General features: G+C 37.2%; 1 protein-coding gene across 2 annotated transcripts in view; it reads left to right on the top strand.

The window, feature by feature from the left end:
- The window catches only part of LOC107594524 (potassium voltage-gated channel subfamily D member 3-like), a 107,357-nt gene that overhangs the window by 69,072 nt on the left and 16,481 nt on the right, over positions 1-21,804 (top strand). For both annotated transcript variants that reach the window (XM_016284607.1, XM_016284606.1), the window contains exon 3: positions 15,533-15,701. In XM_016284607.1, coding sequence (XP_016140093.1) covers positions 15,533-15,701 — 169 coding nt within the window. The remainder of the gene's footprint in view (positions 1-15,532; positions 15,702-21,804) is intronic.

Below are 21,804 nucleotides of genomic sequence, written 5' to 3'. Positions count from 1 at the left end.
ATTGTAAATATGGATATTTTTCTTACACAAACGCATCGCTTCGGGAGGCCTTTATTAACCCCTCGGAGCCATGTGGACTTCTTTTATAATGAATTGGTTAAATTTTTTGGACTTCAAATTTTGGGCTACCATCCACTCCCATTATAAAGCTTGGAAGAGCCAGGATGTTTTTTAATATAACTCCGATTGTATTCATCTGAAAGAAGAATGTCATGAACACCTAGGATGGCTTGAAGGTGAGTAAATCATGGGGTAATTTTCATTTTTGGGTGCACTATCCCTTTAATGTAGTCAATATAGAAGCAAAGAGACAAAAAACACACATGTACAGAGACAGACAAACTCACGCACATTCTTCCTGAGCGAGGGAATCCAGCAAGTAGGCTCACTAGAGGTGAGCTGAAAGAAAGGGAGACAGAGTTGGATAAGAATGAGGAGAAAGACAGACAAAGGACATCAGGAGACAGCGTGCGGTGAAGTTGGAACGTTTTCTGTTCCGATCGATGAGAATCCATTAACGGGGCATCTGCTCTAGCTTTGACTACTTTAAACACACACCACACACAAGTGCAGACGAACGCCTGTGGACAGAGACACATCAAAGTAAGAATGAGTGAATGATACAGGCCATCATTGATTACGGATGATGGTTGGCATAAAAAGACAAATGAGGAGGTTTCAGCTGAGGTCCCTGCTGTTTAAATCACCATGGAGACACGTATTGATTGGCCCCGGTGCTTGAGACCCTGGGTATCAGAGTCATGATAATAATTCCACATGTCAAGAGAAATTGTCTTTAAGGAAAACGGGAGACAGAGAGCGTTCCCCTGCCCCCGTTTCCTTCATGGTTAATGTCTCAAGCAGAGGTAGAAGATCAAAGAGAGAGACAAATGTTTCTAATATACTGCCGCTTCTGAGAGCATAACACAGCAGTCTTCATTCAGTCTTATTCTGTCACCTTGGCAACTAATTGCATTGTTAAAAATTAGCATATTCAAATTCGAAAAATGTATCATGCCATATTGAGAGGCTGCGACACTATGTAAGTGGGATATGTATCTTGCAGTAAACCACAAAAAGGCACCTCTCCTCTCCTCTCCAAACTCCCTTTATGGAGCGCATGAAAGGCAATTCCTCAAACATTCTGGTTTGAGGTTTGAAATTAAAGGTGCTCCAAGTATTTTTTTCCTCATTAAGATAGTCTGATGCAAAAAGAAATGAATAGCACTTTTGAAAACTTTAAAATTATGCAAACTTGCCCACAATAACATAAAACTTTCAAGATGGATCATGAACTCTATGGTTTAGCGATAGTAATGTACATGCTTCTGTAGAAGCAGGGTTATTATCATTAACTAAAAGTATTACAATATTTTTGTTAATTGAAATTAAAGCAGAAGTCAAATAAAATATAAATATTAGATGAAAAACTTTAAAATGGTTGTATTGTACAATTTGATTCGATTACATCTTTTGCAATACTCCATGGAATACATAGTTCACTGCCTCAAAAAAGACTAAGTGCACAGTACTGTACCTTTCTCAGATTTTCAAATACTTTTTTGCTTCAAAGTTTGCAATGTTGTGATTCATCCCAGAGCTCTGGTTGGTTTGGTTCACAGCTCAGAGCTCTGGAACTGAAAGATCTGTTTAAACCCCCTATGGAGAAAACTAGTGTTCGACCAATTTTTTTTGACAGCCAATGCTGATGCCGATATCTTAGAGAGCAGGATGGCCTATATATATTTGTATAATAAAAAATTTTTAATTATATATTATAATTATATTAAATTATTCATATAATTCTAATATTAAATATTAAAATTATTTGTATTTTTTTATTGCTTGTATTTTCCTCATTTGTAAGTCGCTTTGGATAAAAGCGTCTGCTAAATGTCTGAATGTAAATGTAAATGTGTGTGTGTGTGTGTGTGTGTGTATTTTTTTATTTATTTTAATTAATATTTAAAAAATTTGAAATAATTTGAAAAATAATTCAAAAACAGGGTATCTGCAGGATTTTTTTTTATTAATAAGACTTTTAAGACCTTTTTAAGACCTGCACACATAAAATGAGTTAATGTCTATGGTAACATATTATACTGTAAAAATGACAGTAAAAAGCATGATTTACAGATCAGATATAGATTTTCACAAAACAAAATGTTTTATAAAATGATCAACTTAAAATTTCAGCCTTTAAACAATTTTTAAGTCAAAATTATGAATTATTGTATTAAGTTAAACAATTATTATCAATCAATTATTATTCAATGTGCGCATTGGTCTGAACAAAAACAGCAGACGGGCTTACTGAATATGCAAATTCATTCTCTGCAAGCAGGTGGTGCTTTCGGATGGAAGATATGTGGTTTTGGCAGTACACAAAGCAGTGCAATACCTGACTTTGAAATGTGCGGCACTCATATTTCTTCAACGAAATCGCCTTCTTAAGTTTAATCGTCACATTAATTCAATTCGAGTTTTATTTGTATAGGGCTTTTTCACATTAAGCTATATTGCAATTCTTGTCTTTCCGTCCCCAAATTTAAGACCCCTTGAAATCATAATTAAGACTTTCTTGTACCATTTAAGATTTTGGTAACACTTTATTTTAAGGACCAATTCTCGCTATTAATTAGTTGCTTATTAGCATGCATATTACTAGCATATTGGCTTATTAGTACTTATAAAGCACATATTAGTGCCTTATTCTGCATGACCGTATTTTAGATCCCTTAATCCACCCCATACCTAAACTTAACAACTACCTTACTAACTATTAATAAGCAGCAAATTAGGAGTTTGTTCAGGGAAAACTCTGTTAATAGTGAATATGTGTTCCCTGTTCTAAAGGATTTTATGACCTTAAATTTGATACAACTAAATTGAATACTTTTTAAAGACCCACGGAAACCCTGAAAAATAAATGTGTAAAATAAACATACTTATACTTTAGATGACTTCTTAATTCTGTTATCCTATTTTCAAATAAAGCTTAGGTAACATTAGGGGTGTCGAAATTAATCGTTTCTACGATGCATTGCGATGCAGACAAGGACGATTTGGTATCGGTTCAGTAATAGACCATAACCGATTATAACTGACGCTTTTCTGACGTCATTTGTCGCCGTAGCATACATTAAGTGCGTTCGGTGCGTTTACATGTGAAGTAAAATTGAAAATTGAGGATATTTGCATCATGATATCGAATTGAACTGAATCGATGCCATGATAATTGTAATCGAACCGAACCGTGAGACCAGTGTAGGTTCACACCCCTTGGTAACATTAATTTTACAAACAGCACACAGTGAAAATGACATGAATATGACAGTGGGCAAATGGATAAAGCGCAGCATAGTTTGAAGTCTCCAGTGAAGCTGAACTCTCCTTCTGTACACATTCAATTCGCACGGACCAACATTTGCTGAATACTGACTGTAAACGAGAAAGTATTATACTGTTTGAAAAATGCCAAATATCGGCTGATATATCTGTCGACCACTAGAGAAAACAAATGGAAAATACTTCCTGAACCAAGTATTGGTCTGTGTTCTGTCTCAGCCTTGCAAACAGTATTTTCTTCAGGAAACACAAATCTAGTTTATTCATGTTCTTGTGTTGTTTTGATTGCTGTTCTCAGAGTTCAGCATAGGAACAGGATAACTGTAGTGCTAAAACCTTCCCCCATGACATCATCAGCCTCGGACACGTTTAATTCTGTGGGCCGATTTTGGATCATGTTATTGAGACCCGGTGTTAGTTCCATTGAGCCTGCCAGTTTTTCAAATATGCATGAAGGTGCACAATGTCGTAAAATGGCCAACCCTGCTGTGAATAAGTGCAATGTGACTGACTGCTGATAAGACACTGGCAGATGACAGGGGGCTGTCATCACCAATTACATGCCAGTTTAAGAGCGTTGAAATCTTCTACGGAACAAAGAGATGCATCAGGTGTGCGCCAGTGCGCTAACTGCATATCTGTAGCAGTAACTGAAGCTGCTTTGATTAGGATCGATGACTGTCTGTGGTTTCATTAAAAGCCAATCAGTAAATTCGATCACTGGCTTAGGGCCTGGTGATGCTGCGCTCCTGCCTGGGTCAAAGATCATTTAGTGCTGCACATCGCTCTGGTGATTCCTGCGTTAACCCACATCTCCATTCTGACTTGCCTGAAAATGTGTGTCCTTGGATATTAGCTTCCTTTCCAGCGTTAGCTGGACCGTGTATCACTTTACTGAGACATGCGTGTGTAACTGATCCCTCTCCAGAAAGAAACGGCACAGGTTCAGAGGGCAGCATTATTTAGCTGAGTGAAAGAAGATGGATGAATTAGTCATGATACTGCAGATCGGGACAGTGACACAACTGCATTTGATAAGACACAGGTGCTGCTTTCAGGAGAGGGTGTGGTGGCCTTGATTGGATTGATCATTGGAGATGAGTATTGATGGTACGGGAGAGGTTCTCACCTTGGACCTGGAACACATACACTAAAAGAAGAAACCATTTTTACAATTCCTATTATATTTCACAAGAAAAATTACAAAGAAAAAGCAACCAGTAAAATTAAATGTGAAATGTTAAAGAAGAAAAACTTAATAATATTGTCTTGTAAACATACTCCAATCTTTATTTACAACTCAGAAAATTCTTTTTTTTTTACATTGTTTTGTCTTGTTTTTTATTAAAAAGATCTCTACACATCCTTATTTTTTCCTTGTTTCATGAATAAATATTGCCAAATTTACAGAGATGTATGCTTATGTCATGCCCTTGGACTGCCCCTGTGTTCCGTGTCTTGTGTTTTGCTCCCCATGACCCAGTTTCTCCCATGTTTGATTATGTTAACTGTTTCTAGGTGTTCCCCATTTAGTTCCTGAATTTAAGCCCTGTGTGTTCCTGAGTCCTGCGTCCAGTCTTATACGTCTAACCCCTGCGCTATGTGTGTGTTCCTGCCCATGTATGTCTTCATGTGGATTAATAAAGATTGTTCCTCGTTTCCCTCCATCGTCTCTGCGCTCCTTCGTTCCGACACAGTAGGCAAACCGTGACAGCTTAAGTAGGATGAGAACAACACTTTAAATATAGCTGGATAATGACAATTGTCTTCTGCTTTAAAAATGAATTGAATATGTTTCAAATTAATGAACTCTGCATCATCGACACTGTTATGAATTGAATCGTCATTGAACTAACTTGAGCTGAATAACGACACTATTGACTTCTGTAGAGCTGCTTATAGCTGAATTAAGCTTGTTTTTTGATAAACTATTATTGAACTAAACTGAATCAACACTGAACTGACTTGAGCTGAAAATCGTCAATATTATATTCTGTAGAGCTGCTTTATAGTTGAACTGAGTTTGCTTCTTAATAATGAACTTTGAAATATTTACAACATGACTGAACAAAAATTAACCAATACTGAGCTAAATTGAGCACTGAGCTAAATTATGAACTACCGGTAAATTGAGCACTGAGCTAAATAATGACACTATTGTCTTTTTAGAGCTGCTTTACAGCTGAAATTGTATTCGTTAGCATTAATAATGTTATTTTCTTGTTTATTACCGTGAAGCTTCTTCAAAACAACCTGTATTACATAAAGCACTATATAAATAAATGTGATTCGACTTAAAATGAGAAAAAAAATTATATATTATAATATGAAAAATAAATAAATAGTTATTTTTACTAGAAAATAAGGCAAAAATACTGATAAAGAAGATACAGGGTTGAGTAACAGGTCAAAGTTTCATGTGGAATGTGTGTTCAGCTGTGTACAGGTGTTTTCTCTCTCAGAGATTTTCTCATCCTGTATTGCAGACGTTTTCCATCTTCCAGGATGTCACATCTGGAGTAGATGGAGATTGTTTATGTGTGTATTTGTGTAATGGGGTGAATAAAAACTGGGGTGGTGGGTCTTCTCGACTGAGGACAGAGAAAGAAGAAAAATCGCGTCTGGAGCATGGTGGTGGAGGAGGAATGGCCTAGTTTCTTCAGCAACCTACTTACAAACTTCAAAACTTAAGCGGGTGGTGGAATTCAGATGAGCTGATGAATCCTTTAGGAATGTTTGTGGCTGAATCTATGCCAAAAGTTAGAGTGTGTGTATGTGTGTACATCTGAAATGAAGCCCCAGAAACTGACACTTTACTGGATCTGAGCAGGTGGCAAGTGTAATTTCTGGTGTGTGAGCTACCTTAGGGTTTAGATCCCTTTAGCAAGAGTATCTATGTGATGAGTCTGTCAGGCCTGAGCCCAAACTTTCAGTTAATACTGAGTACTGACAGAATTTGGCAGGGATTTTCAAACTTTCTGATGCCAAGGATCCCCAAACATAGTCACTCTTACGGAAATAAGAAAATATTTTGTAATTATCATTTAAATCAGACTAATTTTCAAATTGTTTGTCATTGTTAAACATCTCAGGACAACTATAGTGGAGTTATATTCAAAGCAGAATATAACTTTCTGTTGTGAGACATGCATCAGTTTCACTGAAGTGGACACCAGGACATACTTCATGCTTATCAGGCATTTTAGGGAGACATAAGTGAATAGGGAAAGAAAATATATATCAATATTTCTATGAAATATTTGATTTTATATGAAAATGCTGCTACTATTATAATTATTCTTTTTTCATTACATGTTGCCCAAAGAACACATTACACTCTAAAAAATGCTGCGTTAAATATAACCCAGCTATGGGTTAAAAATGGACAAACACAGTTATTGGGTTGTTTTGACCCAGCGGTTGGGTTCAAAACAACCCAACTGCTGGGTCAAAACAACCCAATAGCTGGGTTTGTCCCTTTTTAACCCAGTGCTGGGTTATATTTAACCCAGCATTTTTTAGAGTGTAATATGCAAATTAGAGACAATAAATAGAAACATTGTTTATAATAGGAAAAAAACTTTTTGTCCCTGTTTACGCACATATTGTTTAAAGTAAAATAGTATATCAAATCATTCTCTAATATATTTCATACCATAGCTGGGAATTTTGGACAAATCTTTGTGCAAAGTTTGGTTCAGGTGGAAGTTTCCTGGAGCTGTCGAAGTCCTGAAAACTCAGATTTCCAGTAAATGCCTATTAAATGCAGGCACTAGCATGCATACAAAATGCAAAATATTAATATTCTTTCAATTTCTTTTTCCAACATTATTCTCATATCCGTTTTACAGAGGACAAGTTATAGAAAAAATAGCTTGGAAATTGGCTGGTATACTGAATATAAAATGTAATATAAAAAAGCATTGTTTTGGTAATAGATTCTTGTTTTCATTTTCATATTAACTGATCCTTGGTGTCCTCTCCATAGGACATATCATAAAATATTAATTAAAAACCCTTTACAGCCTGACAGGCTTTCAATTGCCTACAAGCACACTGAAGTGAACGCAAACGGGTTAAACACAAAAATCTGATATGTGTCAAAATATTGGATCTGTGCAACGAGTAAATGCAGCTTAATGACCTGCTACTGGCCGTTATGTTGTTTACATTAATCAAGAAAAATATTGATGAGAAACGGAGAAAACCACTCACACATAAGTACAGAACACAAAATATGGGTCTAAAGACAATTAAAAGCAACCTCTGAAAACACTGAGAATCGTGAAATTTCCCTGCTTTTGGTATCAACTGCTGAAATATTGGTATCGTGACAACAACCCTACGACAGACTCTTGCTCAAAAGCTCAATAATGCATGTGAAGCCCCGCAGCTGGTCCAATTCCTCACAAAAGCGGAGGTTGTTTACGTAGAGGCGATTGCTGGTATAAATTCTGTTTATTCAGTGGAATCCTTCAGTGCTCATACAGCAGATTTGCTGGTGAATGAACTGAGCTAATCTGCTGTCGAATTGTTGTTTCAGACATCACTGGGGCTCGTGAATTTCGGAGGGAATCGTGGCTCCAAGCGGGTCACACCGACTCACCGTGGGAAGTGGAGATGAAAGTGTGAGGGGGTGGGAAGAGAAAAAGAAAGGATTGAGGAGGATGGGACAGAGGCAGAGCTTGAGATGAGAGTGGGATGAGAGTTTGGGTTTGGGAGTTAGCGTGTTGTGTAACAGCAGTCAGGCTGTAACGTACTGCTCGCAAAGCGTGAGTCTGTGGCCCGCAGCGCTAAAAGGCTAATGACACGCTCTCCATGCTAACGACATCCCTCTCCTCATTACTACGCCAGTGGAGTCGCAACGGCAATAAAAGCAGTCGAATCAAGCGGTCGTCAAGCATGACAGAAACTGTATGTGACTGCGTGTGTTAAAGAGACGCTAATGCCATGTGACATTCAGATTCTGCCCTTTATGACAGCTTCAACAGATCCTTGGAGGTTTTGTAAAGCTTAGAGACTCATGAGACTCTGAAACAGAGAGTTTGCATCAGAATTGTTTCCCAATCCTCTGATTTCTCCTTTGATATGCTGAGCAGTTTCATGGACAGTACTGGTTAATAGTTTCTCTCTCTCTCTCTCTCTCTCTCTCTCTGTCTGTGTGTGTGTGTGTGTGTCCTTTTTGCTGCACCATCATTGGTCTGAGTTCAACATTTTTCACAATTGTTCATGAATAATGTGGCTGCTGTAATTTTGTTATAAAGACACTCTCCTTCACCTGGGTGTTTAAATGCTGATTCCTGCATCTTAAACACTGTAATACACACAGCGAGACCAAGGAGGTAGCTGGAGGGAGTTGTCCTTGGCTGTTACTCTGAGAGAAATATGAAGATAACATTGCTAACGTTTTTTTAGGGTACAGGTGTTTTTTTAAGTCAATTACCTGAGTCAGTAAATAAATGCCATTTGAGTAATCACCCTGGAGATGACAGTCACTAACAAGATAAAGATCAATAAATACCAAATCCAATATCGTTCAAATGTTTGGGGTCAGTAAGATTTTTGAGAGCAAAGACATTTATAATATTACAAAAAAATTATATTTCAAATAAATGCTATTCTTTCTGTTCATCAAAGAATCCTGGGGAAAAAATGTATCACGGTTTTCACACAAATATTAAGCAGCACAACTATTTTGTTACTTAAAAATGTTTTGTTTTTTACTTAGAAATGTTACATAAAGTGGCATGAAACCCCCCTGTTTTAACACTAGTCTTTCACACCTTAGATTTGGAAAAGACTCCAGAAAAGGGCGTGTGAAGCTGTGGAAAATTGGGAGTGAAGAGGGGAGAAAACAACCAATAAAACACAGACCTACAACACACTCATTATACAGACAAATGGATATATGAGCAGAGAAAGAGAGAAAAAAATAAACAACAACGGAGCTAGGGGACAATCTGATATATTTAAAAATATATAATAATAATGATAACAAACTCTCAAGAAATCTTATCATTAGAGACTACTAACAACTATCATGAACAAATCAAATATGTTTTGATAAATTATTATTTGAAATAAACAAATCAGCAGAGATATTGGTCTCTATGAAAAATGAAGAAGAACATTTAAAAGTTCTTATAATATTTTCATGTTTACCAGCACTACAGTCTCTGAAAGAAATGACACATGTTTAAAACAGAAAGAATAAAGGCATATATATTTTTTAGTTTACTCTTCTTTGAATGTTCGTTCTATATCCTTGTTTGCTGTGTATCACAATAATCCGTCACGTCATTGCCTTCATGATCAGACGTGCCACTGTATCAGTGCCGTAATTTGAGCATATTCCATTTGAAGAAAACATGATATGTGCGCATACAGTGTTGGATCATGTTTAGAGCATGAGAGAATATGAAATATGTTCACAAAAATTTGAAACACGCTTGCTCCAGTCTGGATATGAACTGCTACCAGCTCAGCGAGTGTTGTTAAACTCATCGCGGCAACTACGGAGATAGAATTGTTGCATAATTCCATATAAATAGATTATGATCCACAAATAAATGTAAAGAGATTAAACATACTGACAAATAAATAGAATGAGATCCACAAATAAATCTTAGAGTTTCACAAACATGAATTAAATTCACAAATAAATAAAATATATATAATAAAACATATTCACCAAATATTTTTTATGTCACAAACACAATTTTGCCTGGCATTCATTTGTAGATCGCTGCATGCATTTGTGGAATTCTCCCTGTACATTTGAATGGCTTTCTGTGCATTTGTGGATCGCTGCACGCATTTGCGGATTTTGAAACATTTCTAGCATCAAGACACTGTCAATCCATAAATGCGTGGACTCCACCCAACCGTCTAATTAAGCCAATCAGATAACAGCCACACTTTGCTAACCAGTAGTACATTCTGGCAAAGTTGTGTTTGTGTAAAAAATTATGTTTTTAATTTATATTTTTCATATTCAGAGGCAGAACAAACAGTCTAGAACAGTGACAGCTAGCGTAACATTGTGGTTGAATGTGATTTGAAATCTCCACTGTAATATGACCTCATGCATAATACAGCACAGAGATCGGATCATAAGAGTACATTGTCATGAATAATACTGAGAAAAGCTCAGAAAACTGATGACATAGATTTATACTCTGCCACGGCAGCCAATCATCACTCCAAATTAACGCATATACGTCACTTTTTATGATGTTGGTTCAACTTTGCTTTTTGAAGCAGAACTAAATGGCTCCAAAAAATTAAAAAATAAATAAAATACCCACTTTTCCATTAATAATAGACATAATGAGTGCTATTGTTTTCACTGATGTGCAATTTGTACATATATGCTAATATCTCAAAAAATGTGTTTCAGTGTATCATAAAAATGCAGATGAGCTGAAGGCCACTGTCAAAGAAACCAGGGCTTCCATACCACCTCAGCAGTGCCACAAACTGATCACCTCCATGCCACGCCGAATTGAGGCAGTAATTAAAGCAAAAGGAGCCCCCACCAAGTATTGAGTACATGTACAGTACATTAATATACTTTCCAGAAGGCCAACAATTCACTAAAAATGTTTTTTTTTATTGGTCTTATGAAGTATTCTAATTTGTTGAGATAGTGAATTGGTGGGTTTTTGTTAAATGTGAGCCAAAATCATCACACAATTAAAAGAACCAAAGACTTAAACTTCAGTCTGTGTGCATTGAATTTATTTAATACACGAGTTTCACAATTTGAGTTGAATTACTGAAATAAATGAACTTTTCCATGACATTCTAATTTATTAAGATGCACCTGTATTAGAATTATTTCTGAAGGATCATGTGACACTGAAAACTGGTGTAATGGCTGCTAAAAATTAAGCTTTGCCATCACTGGAATAAATATATCAATTATGTAATATATATTAAAATTGAAAACCGATCATTTTTTATAATATTTCATAACACTGTATTATTCATCAAATAAATGCATCCTTGGTGAGCATTAATGAGAAAAAAAAAGCTTGCTGGCAGTAGTGTTTTTATATATGGCACAACGTGTACTACAACATAACATTAACAATTTATATATTGCCTGCATATATATATATATATATATATACATACTGTATATATATATATATATATTCCATCAGTGTACACTGTTACCTTGGTACCCCTGTAATAGTGTAGTTATGGCATCTACCAGCTGGAGTCTGAACCAAACCCCATTATTGTGTTCATACAGACACAATAAGCCATCAGAATCAGTCCCCTGATGTCAAGAAGAGTGGAGCTCCTTATTAGCTCTATAAATGAAAGAAAACTTCAGTGAAATCTCTGAGCAAACATCTAGCTCAGTGTAGCGTGTGGACACCTTTGCTCTGACAGTCAAAACAACCAACACTCATTTGTTTTTCTCTTTTGTTTTCACTCTTCCATTAATATTCCACTTTCAGTCAGATCCAAAGCAGATAGGAAGGTGTGGAAAAAATAAATATGCAGATATGGTATAAGCCTCAGTAGGCTGATACACTTCTGGATCAAGAGGAATGTAGAGAAAGCAGGGGGAAAACAGATTACATGTGCAGTTCTTTGAGAGTTTCAAAGTGAGTTCTATGTGTGTGAGCTAGTATTTTACATACTGCATTTTGATTACAATCAATAAATGGCTGAGGCTCTTATCGTCTAATTTATCCATTTAAGATTTAGCTGAATGAATAAAGGTCAAAGCCTTGATTACAAACACCGTTAAATCTCTTGCAATGGCCTAATCAGAAAACTCAAATACTTGAAGTGTCTGTGCGAATGCATTAGGCGAGACATTGAATGGAAGTGGAACAGCATACAAACACACTTTCAGTCAGATCCAGCCACGAGAGCCTGCACGTCTCTTATTTATATCAAATGCATTTGTTTTGATCATATGCACACATACACAATGCCTTGCAAAAGTATTCAAACCCTTAACCAATTTTCTCATTTTGCTGAATTACAAATGCCTCTTTGAAATGCAGTTCTCTGTGATATTATTTCTGAGCAATGAAATTCAAAATTAACTACTTTAATATGACATTTATTTACGTTATAAAATATGCTACTTAAATAAAAACTGAATTTTGCTGTCTCTGTTAACGTGTCCAATCACAGCTCTTGAACATTTCATACAGACACCATTTCAAGCAATTACAGCTTTTGTCTCTTGGGGTAAACACACCGTTCAGGTGCAATTCTTCTCCCGAACAGTGATTCGCTCCAGGTTGTTCAGGTTTGATAGTTCAAAATACACTTCCTTATAATTTGGATAAGTACTAGACACACAGACACACACGCATTTGTCTTCATAGATCAAAGCAGAATGAGAATACAGAATTTACTCATGAATACATTTATGGGCCATTTAGAAGTAAGCCATAATCCTTAACTCAGTCCAGAGGGAGCTTTTGTTTGGCCTGTAGTTGGTGTAGTCAGAGCTGTTAAGCCCTCTATCCTGCTGGGTGTTTTTTTGTGTTTCATCTCTGTGTCCCAGATTGTATTGTGTGTTCTTCTGTAGTGTATATTGCATGTTTAAAGTGTAAATTAGTTTAGATTATATAACACACTGTGAGATCTCTCGCTCAGAAATATTCCCATGTGGGCACAATCCAGTCCTCTTAGAATGACACTCTAATTGACTCTTGAAATTAGTTTCAGAAAGTGTTAAATGAGCCTCCAAAAATAAAACAAATATTAGCTTCGACACAGATTCGTGGATAAACCCTTTCTTTGTCCTAGTGTTGACAAAGAGTTATTTGAATCATCTTTCATCGGCCTACAGCGATTAACCTGATCAGCTGTCAGACTGCAGGACTTTTATGTGAGCGTGTACAGTAGCACCCTTATTTAAAGGGGTATTAAAGGTTCAATACAAGTTAACCATACTCAATATCACTTGTAGCATAATGTTGATTATCACAAAAAATCATTCGACTTGTTGAGATTATTTTGAATAAAAATACACCGTCTATGTAAATATACAACATTTATGCCATGACAGCATAACTCAAGAAGGTCGAGAAGGTCTTTACAGCTCAAATAATATACATAATTTATATAGAAGAATTCTTCTGTTAAATAATTTAAAAGAATTAATGTTAGTGTTTACCAAATTGTAAGCTTCACATTTCTGCTTTTAAAATCCTCCAAAAATGCCCTCAATTCACTCCCGTTTCACCATAACCTTGATTTTGTGTGTCATTTAAGCTTAACTTGTATTGAACTCTGAATATTCCTTTTACATTAAGACATGATGGTTAAACATGTGGGTTAGATACATGATATGGGGTTAGATATATAGCAATGGTTAGTTGCTCGAGTCCTTTTAGTGTCATTTAGGTGCATGGAAAGGCAGTTTCCGTGCCATTCTGTGAATGTATGAAGACCAGAGATTAAGAGTTCTGTAAGGAATTTCCGAAAGTCTGTTCTTTGTCGTGAGGTGGAGGGAAAAGTCAATCCGAAGCTTGCTTCAGCCTGGCTAATGCTCGGGTCTGATTTATGACATCCTGTTGTCTTGGGCCTCTGTGGAATTTTTGTGACTCCTCGTGCCTCAATCATGTTTTACCAAATCTTAGATTGTCTGATTCGGTCTGATATCCTACACTACTTTCACGACTCACAGCAGCAATGCCTCCTAATGAGCTATTTTGATTATTTGAGACATTTAAATTCCAACTTTAGTGTCTCTTTACAAATTCTCGGCTGGCTGCATGTTTTCTGATTGTGTTTGTTTGAATTGTGCCTCACTTGCACCAAATTAATTTAATGAAGGAAGAGGATTATCCATTGTTAATTAGATCCTCACTGGCAGGAACTGACTTGGATTAGCTGAAATGAAAACTGTTTTAGTTCTGAACATCTGTACATACAGTATGCATTTAAAACAACGCATCTATGTCTACGTATATAAATTATGGTTATACTTACATTGTTTCTGTTCCACCAGGTGCGTCTGTCTTATTTTCTTATTCACTTTGTGGTTGTATTCCATCAGTATCCAATTACTTTAGTCTGAAGTTTTTTAACTAATGTCTTCCTTTTTGCTAAAGCCACCTTGAACCATCCAATTTGTTTGAATAGCTATTTGGTCAGCCACTTTCTTATCTTAAAAAACGTCCTTCCACTCCTCACTGCTGAATTCAGATGGCATGCCATCACGCTGGCTGAGGAAGATCTACAGTGGTGCATGTAATTGTATATTCATTTTAAATAACTGCATCGAATTATATTTGATGTCCTTGAAGTAGCCAGGGCATTGGACTGAGGGATTTAAATGCTCTAATTTAAACATATCAAATGACTCCTGTTCTGTTCAGTTCATCCCTTTTTTAAAAGATGATATTCACAGCATGCTGATAATATTGGCCTCATCTTGAGGGACATGTTATCCATCTATACTCCACTCACTTGACAAAGATTTTATTTGTAAACAGATTTTATGAACAAATCAGCTGACAAACAAATGACTCTGCAAACAAACATTTTTCAAATTAAATAACTTTCCAAACAGCTTTTGAAAGAAAGAAAAAACACCAAACAAACTGATCTCAAATTAAAAGACTTTCCAAACAATTGCTTAATAAATAAAAAACAAACTTTCACCAAACAAACCATTTTCAATACTCTCCAAACAAATTGCTTAGTAAATAAAAGACTTTCCAAACTATTGTCAAAATAAAAGACTTTCCAAACTATTGTCAAAATAAAAGACTTTCCAAACAAACAGCTTTGCAGACTAATGGCTCTTTAAACAAATGGATATTCCAATAAAAATCTCATCCCACTCACGCCTCTGTCACCTCCCGTTTCAATAATAATTCATTTCATTTAAAATCTGGCACAGTATCACACTAAATTTCCTGCTTTGTCTTAGGTGGCATGTGGAAGTGCCAGTCTGCAGTAAAACCACATGAATATGTTTAGTAAGAGTTTGTGATAATTCACTACATTTGGAACATAATAATAAAAACAGATGGAATATAATTATTATAAGGTGCTACAGTTGTGTAAGTGTGATATGATGTATCTGTCTGTTTTTTTATTGCTGCTAGGCTGTTAAACAAGAAAGAACATGTGTAGAAGCAGCTTGTGCATATTTCAGTGACTAATGTCTCTATTTCTTGCTCTTTCTCTGCAGGTATGGAGACATGGTCCCTAAGACTATAGCAGGAAAGATCTTTGGCTCCATCTGTTCTCTCAGTGGGGTGCTGGTCATCGCTCTGCCTGTTCCCGTCATCGTTTCCAACTTCAGCCGCATCTACCATCAGAACCAGAGAGCTGACAAGCGTCGGGCTCAGAAAGTTCAGGTCAGTGGGGCTCAAAACTCCCTGAGGGGCATTGTCTCCTCTGACCGGGACTGCTTTGGCTGAGAAGCAGGTCACTAATGTTTACCTCTGAGTAATGCTCCTGTTAAAAAATCATATCCTTTTCCATCTTACGATTAAATAAAGATAAGTGATTTTCTTAGGGTCCCAAGAGCAGTTTTGAAGGCTACTAGTCAAGGCTGGAGAAATGACGGGGGGTTTGTGGGTAAAATCAGGTGACAGATGTCATTCCCCTGTGGTGGTACCATGGTACAGTGATGGTATCAGACCGTAATGCTATGGGAATCTAAAATACACATTTCAAAAGTTTGGGGTCACTAAGGACGGATACATTAAACTGATCAAAAGTGACAAAAGACATTTTAAACTTTCTACTCATCAAAGAATCCTAAAAAAAGTGTCACCGTTTCCACAAAAATATTAAGCTGAATACCTGGTTTCCACACTGAAAACAATAAGAAATGTTTCTTGAGCAAATCAGCATAGAATGATTTCTGAAGGATCATATGACACTGAAGACTGGAGTAATGGCTGCTGAAAATTCAGCTTTGGCATCACAGGAATAATTTAATTCTAAAATATATTAAATAGAAAACAATTTATTTTAAATTGTAATAATATTTCACAATATTTCTGTTTTTACTGTATTTTAACCAAATCAATGTAGCTTTGGCGAGCATAGGACACTTCTTCCAAAAACATTTTAAAAATCTTACCAACCCAAAATTTTGAACGGTTCATCCCATGATACTGAATGATTATCATATTTATTTAACATGGTATTTACAAAGGTAGTTCAAAAAATATAATGGTACTACCATGGCCATTTTTTTTATTATTGTTGCCAGGGCACTGGTGTTCCAGTCCCAGCTTCACAGTAAAATAAGTGTTTATTATTTATTATACAAAATTATTTAATCCCTCACAGAAAATCCCAAATCTACTTTTATAGTTTTGATAGTCTGAGCAGCTGAGGCAGATTGTAGGGGAATGTCTTTTCTCGCAATCGCCTGTCTTACCACAGGTATTTTATTGTTCTTTATAACTTTTCTCAGTTGATATTCACTCTTTTCCCTTGTCTGATGAATAAGGTTATTAAACTTGTTTGTTTCCGGGTGCATCAAAAATAATAGTACTACTCCGCCATCCTTTTCGGTCCTCGTACGAAATAACACCTCAAACAAACAGCCTTAATGTTAAATTAAGCCTTTCTCTTCTCCCTGGGGGAATGAAGGGATGACCTGTCACTCGTTTAATGGCAGCATGGCGTCAAAAGATTGAATCTAGACTCTGAATGAGATCCCAGCAGGGTTACATGCCCTGCATCTATCACTCCATCCCTCCATGTCCTCCTCCGAAACGTCTCTATATCTCTCTCGGAAGGTTATTTAGTTTGGGCGTAATTATCTGTTAGATCACCACGGGCCTCTCGGCTTGATTTTGCTATGCTAATAATTGCAAATATTACTGGAGATTAGCTTGATCACAGAAAAACAATGCCAAGGCAACTCCTATGACACGCCACGTGTGCACAGAGAGAGAGAGAGAGACGTCAGCTCCAGCACTCAGTGGTATGTTATGCTTGCAGTCATGGATTTAATATATGCTAATGAGGAATTAATGTATGCTAAGATTTTGGGTGGGTTTACAGGGTCACATTGTCTCCGCAGCCAAGATTCCCAGTGGCTTTAGCATTTTAGGGTTAATTTAAAGTTTATCCAGTATGGCAGATTATTACCCAGAATTCTTTGCGTTCCCACTGCAGCAGTGCCCGGTCTGCACATTATCTCACCTCAAACATTTTCTGCCCTTTCTACGCATAGGGGATACGAGTTCAGTTTCAAGTCCAAACTAAAGCTGCCAGATGCGACCAAATCTCTTAGGACCATCTTAAAAAACGTGTTCTGTGTGTATGGGTGGGTATTTAAACACATCCTGCGTAGTGCTGGGTGGTATGACCAAAAATTGATATCACGGTATTTTTCAAAATTATACCGGTTTCACGGTACATGACGGTATTTCTTTTTCATGCATGACTGGGTGTTAACCATATTTTCTACTGATTGAGAGAGGAAATACTGCAGTATATTGACTTAGAATGCCCTGTTTTACTGTCATGATGAGTGAATATTGTCAAAAAATACCACACTAAATACGACCCCTTTTAATGTTAACCAGGAGTCACTCTCATTTATAATCGCGGCATCGTCTGATAAAATCAACATGCATCTACACTAAAGAGCGGCTATGCGGTTGTTTTGGCTATATTACTTTTTTGTCTCATGCAGCGCACTGCCTGCGTCTGAGTAACGAACTAAAAGAAACAACAAACAAAAAAGTGCATGTGATATTAACAGACGAACTACGCTCATATTTATAATTCCAAACAATCAGTAAGCGACAGGTGCTTGGAAACGTTTTGTACTCATTTATTGACGAGTCGGCTGTGGAGCGGCCAACTGAATGTGCTGCTTCTCTGCCGCTCACTGCACAGAACAGATGCCGAGAGAGGTGACAGTTCTCCGGGAAAGTCAGACCTCACGCTTGCAGGACAGCACTGGCGAAATCTTTCAACTGAACCATAGCTAAGGTTTATCCAAAAAAGTCGCTAGGGTTGACCGTATGAATATTCTATGGAAAAAAGCAGCTAAAAGGGTCTGAAAGCTGCTAAATCTAGTGCTAAAGTCGCACTCGTGTGTGTGAGACGCGGGAGCTGATGGCAGGGGGCGGTGGATATTTGTGGCGGTCAATGTGGATATTGTGGATGAGTTCTTCTGTGTCATCACGTTCTATTAGTTCTACAGCTTCAGTTTCGGAACTTTCACGCTTAGTAACACATGCAGCTGTTCCCTCACCACAGTGCAACAGTGAAAAGGGACTTCTTTTAAACAGTGTCGCTTTCCGAGCGTTGTTTAAGCGACATACACCGGTATTGCAGTATTTTAAAAATTCATACCATAACAAAAATAAACACCGGTATTCGGTATGAACCGGTATACCGCCTAGCACTAATCCTGCGGTTAACTAAGAAGAGAGTGGCCTAAGTGCACTAACCTGCCTCAAGCCCCAAGTTAACCTCCACCGCAGGAACAGCTGTGCTTACTGTCCAAAGGACACGTGAGAGAGAGACACAGAAAGAGAGCCAGAAGGGACATTCATCCTAATGACAGTCCTTCCACAAATAGCTTGTCCAGAAGAGACCTGTGGGGAGGGGTTTGTTTATTTCAGCAGTCACTTTTGGGAGGTGACCTTCCTCCTTCTCACCTGTTGCCTAGTACCCAAAATACAGCACTGGTACTGCACCAAAACAGTGTATCTGTATTAATAAACCAAATCACTAGACCATTATTTCTGAAACAGCCTAAAAATGTAATATTACAGATCTGATATTAGTGGATGCACTCTAGATTCATACCAATCCATATGTGATGAACTGAAGAACTGAATTAGCACTCCTAATCATGTACAATTAAACAAAATATGTGGATGTGGGGGTGATTAAATTACTAATTGTTGTTAGGGCAGCACTATGAGGTCTTAGCAAACATTTACTGACCTATAATATCATCATAATAATTACAACATTAACAATTACATTTTTGGGTCACAATCTGGACCAGATTTAAACCCATAAGCACTGCAGTGCATGTGCTTAGACTCCAAATGTTAAGTGAGTGAGTGAGTGAAGTGACATGTGGCCAAGTATGGTTACCCATACTAGGAATTAGTGCTCTGCATTTAACCCATCCTAAGTGCGCACACACACAGCAGTGAACACACGCAGTGAACACACACCCAGAGCAGTGGGCAGCCATTTATGCTGCAGCGCCCAGGGAGCAGTTGGGGCGCTGAGGTGCCTTGCTCAAGGCCTCAGTCGTGGCACTGAAGGTGGGAGAGAGCAAATTATTCACTCCCCCCACCTACAATCCCTGCCGATATGAGACTCGAACCCGCAACCTTTGGGTTACGAGTCCGACGCTTTAACCATTAGGCCACAACTAACCATTAAGCAACAGCCCATATAAAAATGTCAATTCAAAAGACAGGGACTATACATGTCTACAAAAGAAAGGAAATCATATAGGTTTGTAATGACTTGAAGGCGAGAAAATGATGACACTCTTGTACCTAAAAGGTACATATTAGTACCTGTTGAAAGGGTACTGCCCCAGTGACAGATCTTTTACCTTTTTTCAGAGAGTTTGTCATTTACTCACCCTCATGTCTTTCCAAAGCTATATGACTTTTTTCTGAGAGTGCAGAATGTCATTTTTTGGTGACCTTCCCCTTTAACTATTGTTCCAGCATTGCACGGACACCTGTTAGAGCGTAACATCATTGATTTCTGCCACATCTGTACTAGCCTGATGAGATTTGTTCAGTTCGAGGGCTTTAGCTTACTTCTAGAGCATTCCAGAGCTTTCCAGAAGACTCTGAATTAAGAACATTGCAGATATGACAGCTGAGTTTGATGCAGAACCATCGAAGTGAGCATCAGCTTAATGAAACTTTGATCAAAGTGTGGAAAGCCACAGATTTTATATGCTGACTTTATCTTCCTGTGGCTGGTTGTGTCTCACCTCATGAACATTTTTTTTAGGGACTACAGAAAACTACACACACCAGGGCAGCTTATTAATAACTAATGCAAATCTGCACAGCCAGAAAGCTAAAAAGAACAGACCGTTTCTTAGACATCACACAATTCTTTCATGACTGATCACTCAATGATCTCATTATGCTCAAACTCTCATGGTTGATCCAAAGGTCTGAGTTTTGTTCAAAGTTAGTTCAGGAATCATAGTTTTGATCAAAGTTGATCCAGTAATTTGGGTTGATTTATTAGTCCTGAGAACAGTGTTAGCTGTGTTACTTTACTGCATGTTAATGACTTGTTCATTATAAATTCAGCACTTGCTTTACATACACACAAAGCAAATATGAACAAGATCTGGGATTTTGTTTTAACAGCAGTATATAGTGGTGAATGTTAAGGCAAGGTTTTTCCACTCTTAATATTAAGCTTTGATTGATATGTAACTTGTCACGCTACGTTTGTGCTATGGACATGACCGATACCTCAAATCACGCAGCTTGTTAAGGAGAAGTGCTCTTGCTTCTAAGCCATCATAAAACAGATTTTTTTTTAAATAATTCAATCACAGACTTACACTAAAAAAGGAACCCAAGCCATATCTGTAGCCAACACCCTAGCAACCACTTAACGACATAAATAATCTAAACACCTTACCAAGCACATGGCAACCCTCTCACAATGCAATTTTCCTCAAAATTATATTTTCTTCAACGTTGTATTTACAGCACTGACATCTAACGCTTATCTGCTCTTTGTTGTGGACTGAACTGCATAGAGCAAACACTGAAAGTTCATAGAAGGATTTTGTTTAATTGACATTAAAAATGCACTTAAGTTTCCTGAGCTTCCATTTCTTTTCATTTCCATATTCTTGTTTCATGGCTGTAAACTACAGTAAAGCAAAAGGAAGTAGGTACTATGTACGTCATTGAACTGACTCGCAGATTCACTGATTTGTTCAGGCCCTGCAGTTGTATAATTATATTGTAGTTCCAGGTATCATTTTAGTCATTTTAAAATTAAACTAAAGCGATATACCATGTTTTCACATACACTGTTAAGTTACCTTTTACAGCTCATCAGGGGCCTCGTGTATAAAACTTTACATAGAGTTTATCCTAAATGTGTGCGTACTCACAAAAGCTAGATTTTGCATATGTACAAAAGTTTTCAGATTTATAAAGCCATGCATACGCCAGAACCTGCGCAAAATATCCTATGTAATACCCTGTCCGCGGAAGATTCTCCACCCCGTCTCCTCCCCGAAATAGCCATATATGGAGCTTACAACGCCTAGTTTTAATATGCATAACGTCATCTGCATATCATTTCCATGCATATTTCCATCCACGTGACACCATGTTTAACGCAGATAAGGGTAGCCTACAACATGTTAGGAAAATATAAGATACGGACTATAAATGCGTTTTGAGACATCACTATTCTAATTTATGCAACTTGCCTAAAAGGTAAACATATAGAATGTTT

The sequence above is a fragment of the Sinocyclocheilus grahami genome, unplaced genomic scaffold (genome assembly GCF_001515645.1).
Source record: "Sinocyclocheilus grahami isolate Dianchi unplaced genomic scaffold, SAMN03320097.WGS_v1.1 scaffold185.1, whole genome shotgun sequence".
NCBI classification, from domain to species: Eukaryota; Metazoa; Chordata; class Actinopteri; order Cypriniformes; family Cyprinidae; genus Sinocyclocheilus; species Sinocyclocheilus grahami.
Note: the sequence above shows the minus strand (reverse complement) of the source record. Positions and strands in the feature narration are given on the sequence as shown.